General features: G+C 55.2%; 2 protein-coding genes and 1 long non-coding RNA gene across 3 annotated transcripts; 2 read left to right on the plus strand and 1 right to left on the minus strand.

Moving 5' to 3' along the window:
* Positions 1-979: 979 nt before the first annotated feature.
* Positions 980-11,257, minus strand: LOC129215047 (apoptosis-inducing factor 3-like). Its single transcript, XM_054847602.1, has 19 exons — positions 8,672-11,257; positions 7,806-7,875; positions 7,518-7,627; positions 7,322-7,431; positions 6,817-6,861; positions 6,650-6,731; positions 6,405-6,517; positions 5,886-5,972; positions 5,325-5,416; positions 4,974-5,104; positions 4,300-4,415; positions 3,777-3,848; positions 3,369-3,432; positions 2,794-2,870; positions 2,595-2,712; positions 2,347-2,445; positions 1,814-1,889; positions 1,248-1,352; positions 980-1,130 (listed from the first exon to the last, which is right to left on the minus strand). Exons 1-19 carry the CDS (start codon positions 8,856-8,858, stop codon positions 1,088-1,090), a joined length of 1,797 nt encoding a protein of 598 aa, XP_054703577.1. The 5' UTR covers positions 8,859-11,257; the 3' UTR covers positions 980-1,087.
* LOC129215061 (uncharacterized) lies at positions 9,931-12,825 on the plus strand. Its single transcript, XR_008579875.1, has 2 exons — positions 9,931-10,069; positions 11,478-12,825. It is a non-coding gene; the product is annotated as an uncharacterized LOC129215061 (long non-coding RNA).
* A 2,903-nt stretch (positions 12,826-15,728) lies between these two features.
* Positions 15,729-21,135, plus strand: TLCD2 (TLC domain containing 2). The gene is made up of 4 exons (XM_054847624.1): positions 15,729-15,997; positions 16,481-16,563; positions 17,440-17,522; positions 19,128-21,135. The coding sequence occupies exons 1-4, from the start codon at positions 15,810-15,812 to the stop codon at positions 19,503-19,505; spliced, it is 732 nt and encodes a 243-aa protein (XP_054703599.1). The 5' UTR covers positions 15,729-15,809; the 3' UTR covers positions 19,506-21,135.
* Positions 21,136-21,486: the final 351 nt, after the last annotated feature.

The following is a 21,486-nucleotide window of genomic DNA, read 5'->3' on the forward strand; positions in this document are numbered from 1 at the left end:
GAGAGTTGCCCTGAGCAGCAGCACCGAGCCCCTGGGGTCAGGAAATGTAAACCGCCCTGTTTCAGGTCAAATTCATACGTGATAAGGTGCCAGCGTGCAGGTTTGTGCATTTAACGCAAAACCAGTGTTGCAGTATCTCACCTGCCGAGCAAACAGACTTGGGCTCTGGCCAGCTCAAATTTAATGTAAAAGCAGAGGGGTTTTAGGCTGACAAAGTAAGTGTCCCTGCGGGAACTTGCCCGGCTCTCGGGGTTTACCCTTCCTCCTGCAAAGCCCCATGTGACCGATGAGTAAGTGCAGTGTTTCCTGTAGAAAGCACAGCCTTGCTTGCTGTTGCCTTGCAAAAATCTAGTAACTCTTTCCTCTAGCATCGAGGCTGTGTTTCCTGCAGCATCCGGCCGCCTCCTCAAAGCATCCAGCATGCAGGGACGCAGCAGGAGAGGGGACGCCAACCGGGGCCGGGATTTCTCTGCCGGAGGCTGGCTGCTGTCAGGGGGTGGGAAGCGCTCGCTGCGGCAGCTAATGCAATATTCAAGGCGGCTGTAGCGATGCCAGCAGGTGCCGTTCGCTCAGAGGTCGGATGGCAGCCCTGTGTCCTTAGGGGTAGGGTATTTCGTGCAAGTTCCTGCACACAGACTATCTAGTTCCCAACTGGGAGAGCGGCTTGCCTCGGTCACAGCTCCCCTTACTGGGAAAATGTGCTTTTGCAAAACAGAAGGTCAGCGTGACCGGTGTGCTGAATGAAAGCTTCCTGCCAACAGCCAGCGAGAAGAGCAGGAGGAGTTGGTGGACCTGTGAATTTGTGGCTGCTTCTGCCTGCTCAGACCCTCAGCTGAGCTCCAGGACATGGGCATCCTCCTCTTATCCAGCCTGGCAGATCCATCCCGGTCTAGAAGGGAGGGGAACGCGCTGCTTCGCTTTGCCCCAGCACGCAAGTGAGCAGCCAAGGGCTGTCTGCAAACACAAAATGCAGGTGCTGGGTTCAGTTTTGCTCGTGATTTTATTTCTCTTGAGCCAGGACGGGAGGATGTGGAGCTGTTAACACTTGGTTGACTCCATGCCCCTCACAGCAGGGCATGTACTGAGCTTAGGTTTCTGCCAGCGGGGGTATATTGCAGATGTCGCAGGCCCTGCAAAGGAGAGGTACGTTGGGGATTTGCAGCAACTCATCTCGACTTTGTGTCTCTCGGCGGGCTCGGGGAACGCAGCGCAGAGCCGCCCACCAACTCGGTCAGGGTGTCACTTACTCTGCTTCTTCTTTAGAGATTTGTTTCCCTAAGTATAAAACTTCTGCAATCAGAGATACCATGGGGTCACAGTTCAGGCTGGCAGCTGCAGTCACGAAGCCGTCCCTGAAAGGGAAGGCGGAAGAATGTGGATCTCTTCAGCGTATGTAACTCAGCAGGCAGCATCCCTGTGGCACTCTGGCTGGAGGCCAGCCGTATTTCGGAGGACTCAGGGCAGGGTGGCCGGTGCCGCAGGGTGCGCGGGGACTTGTGGCAGATCGCCTGGCACTGCTGGGAGCTGGGCACGGAGCCTGGGAGCAGTGGGGCGGCGGGAGAGGAGATGTGTCCTAGGCTCCCTGCCCAGCTGGTATCTTCAGCGAAGATTGTCCTCTTCTGCCCTGCCCTGCTTTGGTTTGCTCTGAAACCATCTCACTGCTGGTTCAACGGCCAGCAGTTGCCTGCGGTGGGCAGTGTGGGAGGTGATGTGGAGCCTCTGCGGGAGCTCTGGAGGCCATAAGGGAAAGGACCGTGTCCCGTTCCCAGGGCGCTGCCGTGTCAGGGCACAGACTGGCCACAGATTCGCTCACCTGATGTAAAAGATCAGGAACTTCTGTTGCTCCAGGCTGCCCTTCACAACAGTGTCCGTGTATCCCTTCCCGCAGCCTGCGAGAGACAGCATCGCGGCCTGCTCACGGAGCCCCGGTACAGCAGCTGCCACCCATCCCACCGCAGTGCCATCGCACGTAGGGGCAGAGGGGACAGCGACTGGCTGGGGCGGGGGTCCGGGCTGGGGGTGGGACAGGGCTGGGAAGCAGGCATGGGGGCCCTGGACAAGCAGAACTGACCCCAAGCCTCTCCTTGGCTTGGAGAGGGAAGTTCTTCCTCCTTTGTGACCTCTAAGCCAGCAGAGATCAGCAAAGAACAAGAGCTCTGGATTACCTTCAGGCCCAGAGCTCAGAAACAGGGTTCACAAACTCGCCATGGCAGCCAGTCCAAAACCTGAGCTGCTTCAGTTAAACTCTGCAGCCGCTGCGTGTTTACAAGCCCCAGACCCGGCTGGTGGATGACCAGAGGGGCTGGGAAGCTGTCTGGCCGTTCCCATCTCTCCGCCCCTTCCTACCTGCGTAGCGGATGCTTTTCCCAAGCATCGTGGTCCAGAAGAAGGGAACCGTGTGCAAGTCCTTCTCTTTCTTCAGCATGTTTAAGGCAGCAATGTGACCTGTGATGAACCAGCAGAGGAAATATTTCTCTCGTGAGTCCTCAAAGAAGTGTCCCCTGCCTCTTGTTATCCTGCTGTCCCTTCTGCTCCATTCCCTCTGTGCCCATCTCCGAGGGGAGCTGGAAAGCGAGGCGGCTGCGCTGTCTCACCGTGGGCCTCGGCCACTTGTTGGTGATGGATGCTGGTCCGGTCCCCGTTGAGCAGCGCTACAGGAAAGGAGACCACATCCCCCGCAGCGAAGGTATTTGGGATGTTGGTTTGCATGCGCTAATGGAAGAAAAAGCAATTAGTGCAACGATGCGAGGGAAGGGATTGGGTGTGGATGGGGGATGCTCAGGGGGCGCTTACCAGATCCACCAGGATGGCACCGCTCTCATCTCTGGCGATGGAGGTGCCCTTCAGAAATGCCAAGTTGGGGAACACCCCTGCAGGGAGAGGAGCGAGGACAAATGCAGCAAAGCTCCGCAAAGGCAGGGAGGAAGCTGGGCCTTGGCCCTACAGCGAGCACGTGCCCGTGGTGCCTGCTCAGCCTGCTCGGAGCAGAGCAGCTCACAGCGGTGACCAGTGCTCAGGCTGGTGCTGAGCTAACCCAGGGTCACTGTGTGACCAGTGCTCAGGCTGGTGCTGAGCTAATCCAGGGGCAATAAAACCAGGGCCCGGAACAAGGCATGCTCTGATGACACAGCAGTGACCTACGGAGCTCAGCAAGCGTGCCAAAGTCTCCTTTCCTCCTGCCAACTGTCTGCTCACGGGCTGCTGACTTTCCCCAGGTGTTTGGGGCCAAGAGGAAGGGCTGGATGATAGCAGAGTGGGAAAGAGACTGCAGGGAATGGTGTCCTGGGAATGAACCGTGATGTTCTGGGCCTGCTGGCTGTTCACCCTGTTCCCAAAGCTGCGTCCCTCTCCCAGTTGGGGTCTCTTACCTATCCCCGCCACTACCACATCGGCAGGTAGTTTCTCTCCACTGGCAAGAACAGCCTCCGTGACCTAGGGAGGAAGCAAGAATCGTTAACAAAGGGTTAAAAACTCTGTCCTAATTCCTGCAGCCTCCCTGCTGCCTCATTCTTTGCTGTCTTTTTTTCTTCCCCAGGTTCAGATCACCTTGTCCAAGTAATGTGTGTTGCCAGGAGTGTAAGAGAAAATCATACTGTTGTCCCTGAGATACAAACACATACTGGTGCCCTTTGAGCCCAGAGTTGGGCTCAGTGAAAAGAAAGGTGAGGGTCTAGACGTGGGAGAGGAAAGCCTGGGTGTAGGCACTGGATTATACCTCGGTTTGGGGGGTTTTCCCCTAAAATTAGCAGTTCAAGGATCACAACGGTACAACTGACCTTTCCATCCTTTCCTTTCAGCTCACACAGTTCTGTTTTCACGTAAAACTTCACCCCTTTACTTTGCAGCATCTGAAAAGGAAGAGGAAGCTGCTTTGAGTATTCACTAGGAAATTCCAGGCTGTACTGCTGTAAAAACAGCCGTCCCCAGCCAAAACCCCGGCAGGCAGCTTAGCTGCTGCTCCAGGCTGCAGAGAGGTTTCGTTTGAGTCCCCGGCTGGTGCAGGGTGCCTGGGAGCCTGGCTTTGCTCTGCTGTCCTGGTCAGGATTGGTGCATGAGGTGGGTCTAGGATGAAGTAGGGCTTGGGGATGATGCTGAGCTGGGGAGCGTGGCGTGTCGGGGGGGGGTGGGGAGGTTGGGGCCAGCAGAGCTCCTTCAGAGAGCTGTATGTGAACAAGGTGGCTGGGCACGCACGGTTATGACTCAGCACGGGGGCTGGATTTCCTGGGCTGTTGCATATCACAGGGCAACTTGGATAGCATGTGCTGTCCATCCTAGGCATCGGCACCAGGTTTTCCTTACCTTCATGGCAACACCTCCAACCTGAGGACCCAGCGCATTCTGGAAAGGAAGCTCCTTTTTTTCCACCACTGAGATGGCACCAGCCTTGTCTGAGAGGAAGGCAGCTATCTCCATTCCTGCAAGGGAAAGGCATGCTCAAGGTAACTGCTGCAAGCATGAACCTGCACCCTCCTCCTTGGAAACCTTTTCCCCTTCCAGGTGAGGAGAACAAATCTGATGTAGTGCCAGTGCTTAACTGCTCTTCTACGCGTTTCTGGGCTGAGGTATTTAGCCCCCTTGTTCTTCATGCACTACAGACTCAGACATTAGGAAATGCAAAGAACAGCTCCTGGTCATGTACAAAACAGCTCCTTTTCTGTGCCTTACCCCCTCACTTCCCCAATGCTTCTGGGGAGTCCAGCTCCTCTGAAGGACAGTGATATTTTCATAAGGCACATTTCCCTCTGTCCATGTCCAAGAACTGTTTATAGCCCTCAAAGTTTCTGGCTGCCAGAGGAAACAGTGAGTGCGTGCTGTGTAATGCACACCCCCACCAGCTGTAGGGCTCTGGGAGGAACCCAGTCAGGCAGTGAACGAACATCCCTTCCCCGAGGGCCTCTGGTTAATCTGCACGCGCAGCAGAAGTGGGTTTCAAGACTATCACTGATGACTTGATATCCACTCCAGCCTGGTACCTACGAATGAAGCTCCTACAATCACCAGATTCTTCCCAGTTGCCAGCGCTAAGATCTTGCTAGAGTCTTCAGGGGTTTGGAGAATGCACACATTCTGCAGGTCTGCACCTGGGACTTTGAGGGAGCTGGAGCTGAATGAGAGAATCCAGATATATCTCATGATTAGAAATCAAACAGAAGGAGGAGGGGGGGGGTGTGGAGCACAAATCCATGCAGTCTCTTGGCTGTGTTATCCCATCCTGTTCTTTTATCTCGTCTCCTACCACCTCCCTCTCACATGCCTCTGGAAGACCTCCAAGCCCTCTTGTCCAGTCTAAAATTTTGTGTGTGGCAAACGCTGTGTACACTCACTGGCTGCCTGTTGCAATGAGCAGCTGATTGTACTTCTGAGAGGACCCATCCATGAAGCGGACCTTCTGTTTCTGGAAATCCACCGACACTGCCTGCAGGAGAAAGGAGGCAAAGATCAGACAGATACCTCTGGTGTCCTGCCCCATCAACCCATTCGGCTTGCCTGTGACCGCATGCCCTATTTCTGGACACCCAGGTGAGATGAGGAATGCTGGAGTCCTCTCTCTCACCTCCTATAGGTCGCAGGCTTGAGGTGCACTAAGTATGACAGCACCAAATGCAGGTTCCTTTAAGGGATGTGCAGAAGGCTACTTTCAAAGGTCACCCTCTGTGCAAGTGATGGGCACATCTGTCCACGGGTAGCACAGATCAGCGTCACCCCCAAGGCATGCACACCGTCCCTAGCACTGGCCTTGGAGTGCTGTCCCAGAAGATAATGCGTGTACTGAGGCAGAGCCCTAATCTCTATAAATATAGCGCTATTCCTGCAGGGGTGGGCATCCCCTCCCCACGGCAGGGACGGGACCACCCATTGAGGACTGAGCTCAGCTGCTCTTGTACCTCTTTCTCTGTCCAGACCTCTATGCCATGAGCATCGAGGAATTCAGGTTTCCTCAGGTACATGTCCTCAGCTTTCAAGTTCATTTCCTGGAAATAAAACAGAAATATGAGATAAAGCACTTCTTGCAGCCAGAAATACTCTTGCAGTGTTTACTGGGAAGTAAGTTTGCATAAGAGGTAAATTTTGCATTAGTAAATCACAGCTCTCCACACCGCTCCATCCCCATCATCTTCTTGTCCTCCCTCAGAAAAACCCATCAACTCAAACTCTAGTGGGAAGAACTCGGTGAAAGGGGATAAAACCATTAGCTTATGGTGGACTCTGATCAAAGACTTTCTGGGAAGTAGTAGTGAGATGTTAGCTGGAAATTATACCCCTTTTCCTTGTGGGGTGCCCCAGCACTCCTGCTGCCTTGCCAGAAGGGCTCACTTGATTGCTCAGCCTGGTCCTGAGTGTGGGCCACATCCCTAATTCACACGGGGTACCCAGGCATGGTCCTGCCATTCTCACGTACAAACCTTGCTCAGTTTGGACTTGTCGTATGGAACATGTTTCTCTTTGGTGGCCATGATGATCCTTCCAGTAAAGCCCTCTTGGCGAAGTGTCTCCGCACATGCCAGGGCAGCCACGCCTACAAGAGATGCTTGTCTCAGCCCTCATATGTGTCACTACGGAGTAGGAGGAAGAAGGCAAGTCCTCCCTGGAGGAGAGCAGCAGCCCACAGCATCTGTGGGGAGGGCACAGTACAGACCACTTCACTGACCTCCACCTAGAAGCAGCATAGTGTCCCGGTTAAGAAGGCATCGCTTGCTTGTGTCCTTCACCCTCAGACTGCTTTCAAGATCCTGGAAGAAAGTAAATGAGAAATGCTGAAATCACGCCTAGCCCAAGGTGCCACTTGTGCTTAGTGATAGCAGGTAAGGTCAGTACCTTCTTTTTTGCTGTAACAAACACCTTTCCGTCTTTCACTGTTACCTGCAGGGGCGAAAGGAGAGTGCATTTAAGTTCTGCATTCATGAGGTTGTGGTAGGAGCTTTCCTGGGAGGGTCTGGTCCAGTGGGCCATCTGTCTCGGATACACCGAGAGTGACTTGTAGGGATCTTGGATGTCAAATGATGCTGAGGAGCTCATGAGCTTTTCTCCTCATCCCAAGAGCACTCAGGAAGAGGTGTAAATCCTTTTTTCTTTCCAAAAGAGCTGTGCTGGCTGTGATGCGTACCAGGATGTATGGCATCACCTTTGATCAAAGGAGCTTTAGGACAGGGAGTTACATGATCCCAAGAAATCATCCCATGCGTGACCTGGACCATGGAGCTGGGGCCAGGGCAGGGTCCTTTCAGTTGGCGTCAGGAAGATGGAGCTTGTGGGTGTGAATGAACCTGAGTGGTATGGAGGACATGGCCCAAGCTGGGAGGAGGAAGAGATAAGAAGTCACCTTAAAGCAGGGAAGGCAATCCAGAGACGGGTACTCCTCGATGTCTCCGGTTTTGATGTTAAAGCAGGCACCATGCCAGGGGCAGCGCAGCCTCTCCCCCTTCAAGACTCCTGCAACAGAAAAGACCCCCACAACCAAGCGGTGAGAGCTGACCTCCCTGACATGGCCTCTCCCCCCTGCCCAGCGCCAGGCTTACCTTTGCTGAGCGGGGCACCATAGTGGGGGCACTTGCTGCCCAGGGCGCTGAACTCCTTCTTGTTCCTCACCAGCAGCACAGGGTAGCCAGCCACCATCACCTCCCGCAACCTGCAGGAGAGGCGGAGAGGTGGGTGCCCCAGGGAGTCGACATTTCGTGCCTCGCAGCCGACATGCCGCTGCCTCAACCACCAACATGGCGGGCACCAACATGGCGGCTCTTGCCATGGCAACGCCACCCCTGCTGCCTGCATGCCCGGCCTCAGCCTCCTCCCCGCTGGGTACTCACTCTCCATCCCCGACGTCAGCTTCCTTGCAGACCTCAGCGGTTATGGTGTCATCGCCGTCCATGCCGGTGGCTGTGGGCAAGCGGAGGGAGGGGTTGGCTGCCATGGATGCTGTTGCCTGTGCACACTTTCGTCCCTCAGCAGATCGTCCTCCCCACCGTCGCTGCAAAATCTCACCCCAAAATGTAGGGCCACCACCGCCCCAGCTGGGAGTGGGTCAGCACTGCGTGCTCAAGGGGTCCCAAACTCCTGGTACTGCAGGAAAAAAACCCACAGCTGGCAGAAAACACACTTTTTTTTTTCCCCTTTTTTAACTTTATCTCCAAACCCAAAGCCCATTCCTCCGCCCTTTTTTCCTCCAGCTTAACCCACTTTTTTGTGTTCAGCCCCTTGTCCTGTTAAACTCAACTGCAGCACAGGGTGTGCAAGCAAATGTGATTTAACGACAGTCGTGTCATAAATCAATACAATTACTTATGGCAAGGCACTGCCACCGTAGCCTGTGACTCCCCCAAACTGGGGTCTGAAGAACCTCTTCAGCCTCCCCCAAATCTCTCCACCATTTGTGCAGTCGTTATTTGCACTAATTGCCGTGAAAGCAGTAATTCCTGCTCAAAATGCCTCCTGGGCTAGAAAGGAGCCAAAACCCTCCGTCCTTAGTGCTGTCCCTGCCTTAGCAATCAGCTGAGAGGCTCATTAGAAATCTCCCTCCCTGTTTTGGAGGGGAAAAAAAAAAAAGCAAGAAATGGAGCAGAGGAGGGTCGTTCGAGGCAGGTTTTGGTGCAAGGTGGTAACTTGCTCCTGCAAATCCCCATCATGCCGCTGCCCTGCTCCTGGGTCCCTTAGGAGAAGCATCGGTGGTACTCACCCCGTCCCGTCGTGGGAGGTCCGGTGACTATCCCCCGAGTCAGAAAGCCACCGCTGCCGCCGTCTGTGAAATCGTCCGTGAGTTTCTCCTCCACCGAGGCGACACCTTCGCGTCTTATTGCGAGCGTTCTCCCCGCCGCCAGCCCACGGCTGGGTGATGCTCTCCCCGAGTTGCACAACGTCCCCATCCATCAGGAGGTGCATCTCCTGGAAGCGCTGCCTGCCAGCAAGTCTTATCTGATTTCTGCAACTGGTCTGCACCTAATTAAGTGTATTTTGCTCAGGTTTAGATTGCAAAAGAATTAAGGGCACATAGGAATTACGGCACAGGTGTGGTCTAAAGACCAGGTGCGTCGTGTGCAATGTGAACAGAAACTAAATGGATGCGGTGATCCCCCGCTGTGGCTTCCCATTGCCCCTTTTCTTGATGTAAAGTGCTCTAGCTCAGTGCAATGTGGTTTTGCAGCACTTTGGAATGATATCACTACTTTTTATATATTTCTATAGCATTTAAAATGATTTAATTTGATCTTTTTGTAAGATCTCTCTCCATTGATTTTAAGGAACAGGAAGCGTTCAGCACCTCTGCACGTGCCTTACGTCCCAGCTCTGCTTCTGGTTCAGTCTGCCGATGTCCAGGAACATGGTCACACCGTTGTTTGGTCCCTGAAGGATGGCACGGAGCAGCGTGCTCCTCACTGTACTATTTTTGCAACAGAGTGGGAGTTGCAAAAAACCAGGAGTAACGCCTACGCTGTTTGTGTCTACTCCAGTTCTTATCTCTATTTCACAGTCAATATGTTTCACAACCTCAAAATATGCCTCAAAATTTAGGGGGAGAAAAGTTACTAGCAGTGTGCTTCCGTCATCTCCCTTGCAGAACCAGAGCTTCACAGGGATCGGCTTTCTGCCGCGCAGCACGTTCCCAAATCCAGCGGTGGGGGGGTAGAGAGGGGTAAAAATCCTTCAGTGGGCATGGTCCGGAGAAGACAGCACGCACAGAGATGCTCGGTAAGTGCAAGCTGGCTAATTTGTGGAGCAGCTCGCTTCGTGGGATGCACCAAGCCGTGAGCACACCTTTCAGTGCCGGGGCGCTGCCACGTAAGGAGTGATCTTAGCCCACGGGCAATGCACGCCCATGATGGGCGCAGGTGCGAGGTATTTTCTCACAGAGCCAACGAGCAGCTTTTGGGCTCTGCCTTCCTGGCCAGGAGCCTGGATGTGAAGCAATTTGGCTGCCGAATGTCCCTGTTTAAACTCTCTGTAATTATTCCCCAGAAGCACGTTCCCACGTGGAGAAGCGGCAGCCCTCGCGGAGGCATTCTCTGACTCAGCAGAAATTGCTGAAAAACGTTGTTTGCTTATGGATGAAAGCTGCAGCGTGCCGGCAAAGTGGCAGGTACAAAAGGGTGCAGCTGTGGGAGGCTTCGGGACGGATCTCGGTCCTGTGCGGCGGCATTCACACTGCAGGGCTGAGCACCTAATTCAGCTGCTGGGCGCCAATGGATGCTGCTGGATGTGGCCCAGCGCTCAGGGAAAGGCTTTTGTAGAATGCAAAGGGAGAAAAGAAATGAAGTCTCCACCTCTGATGGAGGGCAAAGATGATGGCAAAGGACAGAAAGTTGGAAAGGGTGTTGGGTGTAAGAGGGAAGCTTCGGGTTAGCTGCAGGGATGCTGTGTTACTGGGTTTCAGCACCTAAGACGACACAATGTGGCCTCGAGGAATTTCAGGCAGTGGGATGGTATCGGAGGCAGATTTTCAAGCAGATGCTCTGTAAGCAACTTCTGGCCCTCTGTTAGGTAACCCAGAGGTAGATACTCAGAGTGGTTGAGACCTTTGCTTGTAACACACAGCAGGATTAAACGTAGGAAGGAAGAGAGCGAAAGGAAGCGGTGCCCTCACACACAAACAGAGCCCAGGTAGGCATCGGAAATCTCTGACCAGACCTGCCACCCGCCTTGCTGCTGACTCACACGAGCTGCTGAGCTGCCCTTGTATTTTATTAGATATCTTCGCTTTTCCTGTGTTTCTCCAGTATGGACAGCACTCCAGAAAATTCAAGTTTAGAGGCAAAGATTTAATGGGGGTAGCTCTCTTCCCTTCGAGTCCCTACTACCATCAGCTGGTGTAGCCCATTTTTTATGGCGCAGTGCCGCCGTGGCTGTGTGGACGTATCCTTGTCCCACCTTTGCTTGCCCCCGGCTTGCTCAGGTCAGGGTCCTTCCCTGCCCTGGCAGAGTTGCTGATTTTAACCGAGCGTTACCCACAGAGTCAAACGTTATTGAAGACTGTTCAGGCGCAGGAAGAGGAAGCGAGGTGAAAACTGCAGCAGAGCTAAAATGATTAATGGGACACCGCTCTCAGAACAGCTTGGTTTGTGATATTAATAACGAGAGAATTCAGGAGGGAACCTAACCTGTTCCAAGCTGCGGAGCCGGCAGCAGCAGGAGACGCAGTTAGGAAGCTCCTGTGCTGATATTTGTAATGCAGGAGGAATCGAGGGGGCTCAGCAACGTGCGATGCTGCGTGGAACGGGTGTTGGGGCTGAGACGCGCTTCCACCTTGCAAAGCTCATTCTGAACCTGTCTGAATTGCAAAAAAAGCATGTGGTCATCATGATGCAACCAGAAAGCACATAGATATCCGTCAAAAATTACATAAGCTTGAGAATGGTGAACTAAACAAGTTAAAAAAAATTGCTTATCCCACAAGGGAAGAAGACATGGAAAAGGAAACATTTAGTGGGAATGAATTTGCTTACAGGGTGAGAATAATTATATGTGCTGTTTCACATTTTCTTCCTTAGCATTCATGCCTGGCGACGGTGAGAGACGGGATACAGGCTGGGCAGACACCTGGCTCCACGTTTCACTGTTCGCCACAAGGAAAGGAGGAACCTGAAACCTTACTAATAGCAGCAGATAAACAATTCCGTAAGTGGACAAATTTGGAGCATGTCAGCTACTGAAAGCAGAGGAGAAATAGAAGGAACTGCCCGTGCTGCTCTGCTGGTAGGGCTTTTGCCTGTCAATGTGTCTGTCCGTGGATTTTTTTTTTGTATCCCACGGCATACCTGTGGAACTGGAGTGAGGAGAGACACGTCCTTTGTGCAACCACATCACGGCAGCCGGTACAGCCCAAGCCCTTGAGAGCAGCTGAGCCCGCAGCATCCTTAGGGATGCTGTACTGTTGTCACAGGTTTCTCCGACAGATCCCTTGTGCCAAATCCTGAGGAAAAAGAAGACTTCCAGTCCTGGGCAAAAGGAAGAAGACTCAAAGCAAGAGCATCCAGAGCAACCTGCCGTGGGGTTGTTTATCACGTGGGCAAAGCAGGCTCTGCTTTGGGGCCAGGGGGGCGTTCCTGCATGGCAGAAGGCAGCGTGCTGGTGGGCTGCACCCGGCCAGGCAGTGCCTGGCAGCTGGCACCAGAGCATCCTGGCACCGGGAGGCTCCCAGGAGACTTCGTACTATTCAAGGAATGATCTCAGGAAGGCTAACCAACCTGGGCAGCAGAACACCTGCAGGGTGGAGGGAAGGGAAGTCTTCCCTCCCCGTGAGATCGAGCTTGCAGGCTTGAGCAGGTGAATGGACAGGCTGCGGTGCAAAGCCAGATGATTTCCTCTGCCAGACAAGGTCAAGCCCTGAGGTCAGTGGTTAAGTGACGCACACTTTGGCATTTTTTGCATTAAATCCTGGGGCTCTGCGCGTGTGTGAAATGGAGCTAAGGGCTGGGGGAAAAGGTAGTAAAAACTCTGCACTGCCAGTGCCAGCAGAAACCCTTTTCCTGCTCACCACTCTTGTAGAGACTGATGTACCTTTCTCCTGTGGCTATGGCGACTATATCTCCAGTTCCACCTGGAGAATATCCAGCTTCCACAGCAGGAAGGTGTTTCTGGCTGGAAGGAGTGGATGCTCCAGTTTGCATTGATTTCAGCTCTCTTCACAGCTACCTCTGCAACGTCTGGGCATGCTTTGCCATACACAACATGCATTTTGCACAGTCGATCCTTTCATAAGCGCGGAGTTACGGACTTTCTGAATGAAAATGTGGATATGTCGAGTAAAGCATTCCTATATTGTCTGACTTCCTATGGCCTAGCAGATAGAGCAGCGACACACTTTCAAGAAGACAACAGCTAATTAAAGTCTGGAAGCCAAGCTGCTTGATTTGTTTTCAGATCTCTGACTCCTCAAATTATTTTAGGTGTGAGCCAGGCCTGGCATTAGATGAGCAGATGGGCTTTATGCCTCTCTGGCTGGAGAGAGGCAGATTAAGGGAGCGAGGCTTTCCAAAAACAGGAGCATGACTTTTGCCAGAAGGACTTTGCCGTGTCAGAAGCCCCCACATCTGTTGGCTATGGCGAACCCCGGGCGGTGTTCAAGAACAGAGCAGGCTCCTCCTTATGTAAGGGAGGGTGGAGCTGTCCCCATGTCATTGTGGGGTGACCTGCAAATGCCCAAAACCCCATCCCAGAATAGTGGGGAGCACCTGAGGGAGGACACAGTTTATCTGGCAGAATTCATAGGGGGGATTATCGATAAACTGGTGGCCCTATATTTTGGAAAAATGGGTTATCTGTCCCAGATGTGCTGCAGAGAAACCCTACCTGTGAGAAGGAGAAACAAAAGCCATTGTCCAGCTATTGAAAAAACTACTGTACCTTCAATTTACACCCTGGCTGCTGCTGTGAAGCCCCAGCAATGGGATTAGCTGTGATCCCATAGCGTTACGGGACGGACCTAGGCACGTCCTTGCTGACATCTGGAAGGAGCCCCCTGCCCTGCTGGGAGCAGGCACCGGGAGCGACCCGTCACCAGGCTGAGCTGCCTTCCTGCAGAAAACGAGGTCGTTTGGGGACTGTTGGAAAACTTCTCGAAATTTGGGTGGAAAAAGGCAGTATCTCCAAATAAGGTGTGAATGAGGAGTCCCATCAGATCCGGCTGCTTTCCCCAGCTCTCCAGCGAGTGTGCAGGGACCTCTTGTGGCAGCTGTGCCCGGGAGCTCCTGTCCCTGCTCTTCTGTGCAGCTTCTCCTGGGACAAGCCTGGCCTCTGAGCCTGTGGCTGAGTATTTGGCCTGATCTGGTGTCAAGGGACCCGTTTGTAACTGAGCTTGGAAGCCTCCAGCTCCGAAACTGTTCCCAGTTAACGCCATTGCTGCAGAGGAGGGAAGACTGGAAAACAAGAAACCACCGCCCAATGGCAAGTCCTGGTAAAATTCAGTAAAATCTGGTCTAAAATGATCCAAAAGGTAGCATGTATGTAGCTATCACTACTGCTCTAGCAGTGGGATCAAAGCCCCTGAACCAGAGGCTCAACTAATCATGACTTAAATTCCTCCCATGCGGAAGTGGTAGGTAAAAGCTCTCCAGTGTCCAGAAACATTTTAACTATTCCTGTCCCTGACTCGAGCCTGGCCAAATGTCCATCTTTAGAAGAATAGCACCACAAATGGAGGAGCCCCTGGGACAAACAGGGCCGGGCTTGTAGGTGTTTCACGGTCTGGGACTTTACCTGCAGGCAGGTGAAGGGCAGGGTTGTCACCACGGAAAGGGGCAGTCGAGATTTCTGAGGCTAAAACACTGCAGACAACTTCTCATTAGGAATCAGCTCTGTGCAATGTTATACTGCAATTAATTGTTAAATGATTTTCCTCCTCGGTGCCCTGAGCAGCCCGGCATGTCTCCAAGGCATGTCTCCCTTTCCTCGGCATATCTTATGCTAAACAGAAACATCTTTGCATTTGGCTTTCTCAGTAACAGATTAGCCTATGTGATCCTTCAAGTCCTAATACATGAGATTATTTATAATCCCCCGAGCAGTCAGGTCTGCCAATTACTTCAGGCAGCGTCTCCCCACCACTTAACCGCTATGAAATTACATTGTCTTGTCCGGCTTTTAAGCAAATTTCTGCTGCATGAACAGGTGCTTTTCTATCAGTTGAGACTATCTCACCCCTCCAGATTCAATTTAATCACTCCTCTCCTCAGTGTCCCTTCCATCAGCGTATTACCTGTTGATGTTTGTGTCCATCACCCCAGCCAGGGCAGCGACTGAGAGCTCAGGCTCCACACATTTCTGTTTCAGCAATGAGAAAGTAGAAGATTTCATCCAAAATTAATACCTCAAAGGAGAGGCAGAATTTGACATTAATCAGTGTGTACACGGTGACTCATCCCGTCTGCGGAAGAGACGCAAGGTCTGTGCAGCAGCCACACTTCTGGTGGAGACATCAAAAAGCAACAAGGGAACGATCAAATTACGGGAAGCTGGAAAAGCAGCATAGTTGTAGGATGGAACTAAAGAGATTGTGGGCACGGGATCCTGAATTCCCACAAACCCCCGACAGCAGAGCTGGGGTATCCCAGACCATCAGGGAGCTCCTCTTGGGATCAGGCACGGGACAGGGGGATGGAGGACAACAGCACTGTGGGCAGAGCGGGTTTTTTGGTTGCTTAATGTGCAATCAGATCTGGCACTGCGTGTGTCTGCGTGAGGGACAGGGCAACAGTGCAAGAGCTTCACTGGCATCGCGTGCTGGGAACGCTTTGGGGCGAAGGACCACCAGCCACAGCGCCTCATGGGTGAGGTGTTCAGCCACCCGGTGCCACCGAGGTAGAGGAGGGACCTCAGGAGGACGAGGAAGGTGTCCCCAGCTCCAGCACAGTGACGGGACACCCAGGCCCCCCGCTCCGTGGCACGCTTGCAGCTGGCTTTTGGGCTGCTCGTCGCTTCTGCCGTGCTATGCCCGGGGAAGGCTGACGCACACCCCGGGGTGCTCATTTCCCATTCCCCCCCCCCCCCTGAGTCACCCGCTCCGAGGGAAAGCACTACCCCCGCGTGTCTGCATCTCTGCGTGGGAGGGGGATGCGGGAAATACCAGCGCCGGCAGCGGGGCGGCTCCCGCAGCCCACCCGGCCCTTCCCTGCGGGGACGATGGTCGCTGCTTCCCCCCCCCGCGCCGCTCCGGGGCCGCACATCCCGGCCGGGGCAGGGCGGTGCCGGCACGGCGGGCGTGGGGCGAGGCGGTGCCCGTGCCCGGGGCGGTGGCAGGGCGGGTCCCGGGGCCGGGCGAGGCGGAGCCGTCGGGCAGCGCTACCGGTGCCCATGGGAGCCCGGGGGAAGCTGCGGGCCGGTGGATGCCCATGGCTTTCAGCCCGGGGCTGCTGGTGGTGGCCGGTTCCTTCGCCGCTTTCCGCCTGTTGAACCGGGGGCTGGAGCGGTTGGTACCGCCGCCGCCCTCGGCCCGGCGCAACCGCTGGAAGTGGCGCAACATCTGGACGTCGCTGGCTCACAGCGTGCTCAGCGGCGGCGGGGCGCTGGCCGGGTGAGCGGCCCGGGCACCGCGGAGCCCCGGAGGGCACCTGGGGCCGGGGGGGGGAGGGGGGAGCACCGGACTGCCGGGGGGACACCGGGGGCACTAGGGGAGAAGGGGGGCGTCGAGGGACCCCGATGGGAACTTGCGGCCAGGGGGAGATTGAGCCCACCGGGGGGGAGGAGGGGGGAATGGGGATATTGGGGGACCCTGAGGAGCATTGGGGAGGGTGTGGACCTGGAAAGTGGAGGGCACTGGGAGATGGAGGAGGGATCGAGGGGCACAGGGGGACCGAGGGACAGGGCGGCACCAAGGCAGCAGGTGACAGGGAGACTCCGGGGGAAACAGGAGGACAAGGGTGGCCGTGGGGGGACCAGGGGGGCAGGAGGGCTCCAGGTGGGGGGGATCAGCAGCGCCAGGTGGCCACCAAAGACACTGGAAGGGAATTGGGGAACCAGGGGCGCTGCCTGGCACTCACAGCCCCTCTCCCCACAGGTTCTGCCTCCACCCCGGGCTGTCCGAGGACCTGGTGGGCACGCACCCACCCGGCGCGCACAGCCTGGTCGCCGTGTCCGTAGGTGAGGTGGGGGAGTGGGCTGCCCCCTGTTCTGCCCGCCGGGGGGTCTCCAGGGGCTCGTTGGTGCCTGACACCAGCCCCTCAAGCCGCATCGCAGTCAGCGATGTCTCAGGCGCCCCAGACAATCGCCCTATTCTTGGCAAAGGACAGTGGCTCCTTTCTGTCCCACGACACCCACAGCCAGGAGGTACTGGGCACCACACTGCCCACCACTGTCCTCATGGGGCGGCCAGGGCTCGGAGCATCCCAAAAGTGCCCATGATAGGGGATCGATGCAGATCCCCCCAAAGCTAAACCTGCCAGGCCAGGAGCTTTGAGTCCTGGGGCTCTGTGAAGCCTTTCCTCCCCCCTTCCCTTTGTCACCTTCTTGCAGACCTGTCACCAGCCCTGTGTTCAGTGCTAACAGACTTCCCAGCATGGCTACAGCTCAGCAAGGAGGTTTGAGTACCTAAAATGCCGACGTGGGGTTGGTTTGGTGGCAGTGAATCCTGCAGTTGTTCAGGGCTCCAGGCTGAAAGGACATGGGGTGGAATCCGATCCCAGGACAGTAATGTGGGTGAGGGTCTGCATGGTGCCTTCACTCTCACCCTTCTCCAGGAACAGATCCAAGTGATCGGTTAGTTAGTGCCTCTCCCTAGGAGCACGTCCTACAGAGGGACTGCAGGAAGGATCCAAAACACAGCAATTCCCTTCTCCTGCTGCGTGTGGTCCTGCTCTGTGTGTAACCCACCACTCACCCAGGGCTCGGGCTGAGCTGTGGCCATCACTTCCCTGGAGGGGCTGCTCAGCCCAGTCAGGTGCAGAGCCTGCTGGGGGGGTTCCCTTGGCACAGCCCTTCCTGGCCCCCCTTCTTTGCTCACAGCCTCTCTGATCCCAGGTTATTTCCTTGAAGACTTTGTGGACATGTTGTGCAATCAGAAACTTCACCAGTCCTGGGAGCTGCTCTTCCATCACTCTGTGGTGAGTCCGCTGGCTGCTCCCTGAGGGACAGATCCTGGCACTTGTGCCACCAGGGAGGCTGGGGCTGGGGGACCAGAGCGGGGCTCCTGTTCTTGTTAGCGTGGGTGTTTGCTACCTGCTACAAAATCTGTTTTTTCTGTCTGGGGAGAGGAGCCCAGCAGCCCAGACAGCAGGGCTTGGGGCTCCTCTTGGTCCTGTGGGACTCATGTACTCTTTGGGTCTGCAGACAGGCACCCAAAGATGGGGTAGGAAAAAACCCAAAGCATGCACAGAGTAGGGGGGCAGAGAGCTGGGCCAGGGGGCTGGTCCATAACAGTGGTGCGGACAGACAGTGACCAAGCTGTCCCCACCGGCACAGGCAAGCAGCTCAGCTCCTGCCAGCTCTCAGCCACTTGAGCATCTGCCAGGAAGGGCTGCGCATCACCCCCTTCCACCCTCCGCTCCCCGGGGCGCTTTCCTCTAATTCAGGTCAGAGTCATGGCCACGGGCCTGGGATGGCTGGAGAAGCTGTGGTGCAGGAGCCCCACATCAGTGTCCTCTGCCTCCCTTGCTCCTGGCTGAGCCCAGCGTGCGTTTCTCTTTGATCACCTCTGATGTCTGGATGCTGGAGCGTTGTGGATGCTGCAGGGGGGTGGCACAGCCCAGAGCTGAGCAGCAGAGATGCTGTGGGGTACAAGGGAGGCACAGGGGTCTGCTGGGCCTGGGGATGGGGGACAGGGACAGTGCTGGGACCTACCTGGGATGAGGTGGGGGAGGCGACGGTCAGACCTGCTGTCTCGCAGAGCCCAGCGAGCCCTGCAGCTCTGCTGGCTGCTGGTCACAAGTCAAAAGGTCATCTCCACAATAGAGCTAATTCAGGCCAAGACAGTGACTTAACGAGCAGGGAGCAGATAATCTCATTAAAGAGCCAATACAGAGAACAGCATTAATGGTATAAAATGAAGAAAGGACTGAGTGTACTAAAGCGTGGGCAGGCAGAGCCTGTCCCCCCGCCCAGCAGGGAGGGTGTGGGGCAGGAATCGCACCCGCTCTGCCCCCAGCAGCCACGTCCTCTGCTGCAGCATCCAGCAGCCCCAGGGTGCTTCATGCCAGGCTCGGGGCATCCCACGGGGCTCTCTGATGCAGCAAAGCCGCTTAATCCCTGCAGTGTGCCTGTCCTGGGGAGAATCCCTGAGCCAGCAGCAACCGTAGCCCTGGGCTACACGTCTCCCTTCCTGCCCCGTGTGCGGAAAAACCTGCTGGGCCACAACCAACTGCATTCCGCAGGCCACAAAAGCAGGGTTAGGTCTGGCTGCTCTGTCTCCTCTGCCAACCTGGAGTTTATAGAAGTGTTTCCCTCCCCCCCCCCCCCCCCCCCCCCCCCGCTGGAAAAATAAAACCCGCTCAGGTTTCATGTAACAGTGGGGAGGCTTTATCTCATGCCCGAGGCTAGCTGGAGGCTGCAACGCTGCAGAGACATGTGGGATGATGACTGGTGGTTTGGCACTGGTGTGATAACTGTTTCCACCTCTGCTCCGTGCTGCGCCCAAGCATGGAGAGCTCCGGCTTGCAGCAGCTGAGAGAAACCAGGTCCTGGACTCAGCCTCTCCTCTTTTTCCTTCCCAGGTGATTGTCTGCTTTGGTATTGCAGTGCTGCTCCATCAATATGTGGGGTTTGCCCTCGTGGCTTTACTGGTGGAGATTAACTCCATCTTCCTCCACCTGCGGCAGATACTGCTCATGGCCAACCTGGTGCACACCACCTGCTACCGCCTCAACAGCATCGTCAACCTGGGCACCTACGTGGTGTTTCGCATTGCCACACTGGCCTGGATGACCCGCTGGCTCTTCCTCAATCGGGAGAATGTGCCCCCAGCAACGTACGCCGTGGGTACAGTGGGCATGGCAATCATGACACCCATGAACATCATCCTCTTCTATCGCCTGCTGCGTAGTGACTTCTTCAAGGCCAGCCGGGACGTGCAGCAGGAGAAGGAGCAATAGCCCCCTTCCCTGCAGGGTCTGGGGGATGAGCAGCCCTGAGCCTATGGAGGAGGACAGCAAAGTGCAGTGGAGAGTGAGCGTGGCTGTTTCAGCGCCTTGCTTGGAGGGTTCACGCTAACAGAGCATCCGGGCTTTTCTTGTGGTTGCAGATCCTGGGCCCTGCACAGCAGAGAAGGTGCTCACGGACCAGGTACTGGGGCTGTGCTCCCCCTGCACCTTTGGATGACGTGGTCGGACAACCAGGAGCTGCTTGGAGAAGCCCTAACAGCTCTCGCAGCTCTCCAAGGCACCGCTGAGATGAGAAAGGAGTGGAAGAGCACTGTTTCCCCACTGCTCTTCTGGAAATCCAAACACCACAGTGTGTTTCTAACCCCTGTGGTGCTGCACCCTGCAGCGTCACATTGGCCAGGGGACACTGCACTCAGCCCTGCATTCTCTGGCACTTCCCATGGGAGCACCACCAGGCAAGAGAGGCTCCAAGGCTTTGCCCTTGAGGCCAGGGCCAGTAGAAGCCAAATCCTGCACTCATAAGTCCTCCCCGAGGAGATTGTCCCAGGTGGGTGATGGAGGGAGAGGCTGAAACCTGTCTGGGTGGGATGCTGCCCGCTGTGGGGTCCAGGTCGGGGGCAGAGCACCGGGCAGCAGGTACTGCAGCACTGTACTCGGGGACAGGCGGCCGACTTCTCCTGGCAGCTGGAGCTTTTTCCATGTTGTTTTGTTCCCAGCTAAGTCAAGTGTCCATAAATGAGCATGGGAGAGCGTGAGTCACTGTCCAGGATGATGCTATGTGATGGTCACTTCCCACAGACGAGCAGTTTAGGTGGGCCAGATTCAGGCATCTATTAGGAATGAAAAGTCCTGCTGCAGAGCCCAGCGTGATGTTCTTACCCAGCAGCAAGAGCTCTTACTAACACGAGCTTTTAATAAACAGCTGCAAATGAAACGGCTCGAGAGGAAGGGGCTTAGAGGGAAAAAGGGACTCAGCATCCCAGCTTGTCCCAGGGTGTCACTGCTTCTTGTCCTACGTTAAAAACACACAGTATGCTAGCACAGTCTACCTCTCTTGGGTTTTTTTCCCCCCCCTCTCTTTTCCATGGAGGAAGATGAAGGTTTTTCCAATTCCTGCTGACACTCTCCTGCCCTCCTAGGCAAGGGGAGGCTGCGCTTCCCTTGGGGCTGGCCACTGGGAGGCTAAATGTCGGCAGGACTGGTGCCAGCTCCTGCCGTGGCTCTGCCTTACCTTTAGCCCTGCTGCACCGAGCCGCTTGCAACCTGTGGGGTTAGGAAAGTGCCGGCTGTGAAATCGGGCAGGCTGCAGGCAGAGCACCCAGCACGTGGCTTCGCTGCTCTCGTTCTCCATGCTGGACACCAGCTTGCAGCAAAGCTAGGATCCTTGTGGTTTGCTCTGCCTGTCCCTGGAGGCTTCCTGGGACAAGGAAAAAGCAGGTTTTCATTTTTTTCCCCTCACATTTCCTTTTCCCCATCAATTCCCACACAATGGACTGTTCCCCAGCAGCCCAACGCCGTGTATAAAAGGAAGATCATCCCACTCGGGATTATGTGTACTGGTTTTGAGAAATCCACTGGATTTGTCGTGCTTTCTGTGTGGCAAATAACATTTAACTCAAAATCTCTCCTTTGGTTTGAAAAGCTGGGGGACAGGCTGAAACAACGTGCTGCTCAGTGGGTGGCACTTGTTTCGAGGAGGAAAATAAGGGAACAGACACATTTCTGCCTGGGCAGGGAAAGACGAGCAATGCATGTGGGCAGTGGGAGGCTGGAGATGACTCGTGGCCAAAGCCGCTTACGATTCTATTTGTGGAGAGCACAGGGAGGCTTGCAGGTGCTGGAGACACCTACTCCGCATTTGGGTTTGTCACCTCGAGCGGTGGTTAAGTGCTCGCGTGCCTCTTGCAGCTCCCAGTTGGAGCGGAGCTGGCAGCCAGGGCTTTCTCTTTGGTTTGACCCATTTATCCCCAGT

Source organism: Grus americana, chromosome 19, assembly GCF_028858705.1.
Source record: "Grus americana isolate bGruAme1 chromosome 19, bGruAme1.mat, whole genome shotgun sequence".
Classification (NCBI taxonomy): domain Eukaryota; kingdom Metazoa; phylum Chordata; class Aves; order Gruiformes; family Gruidae; genus Grus; species Grus americana.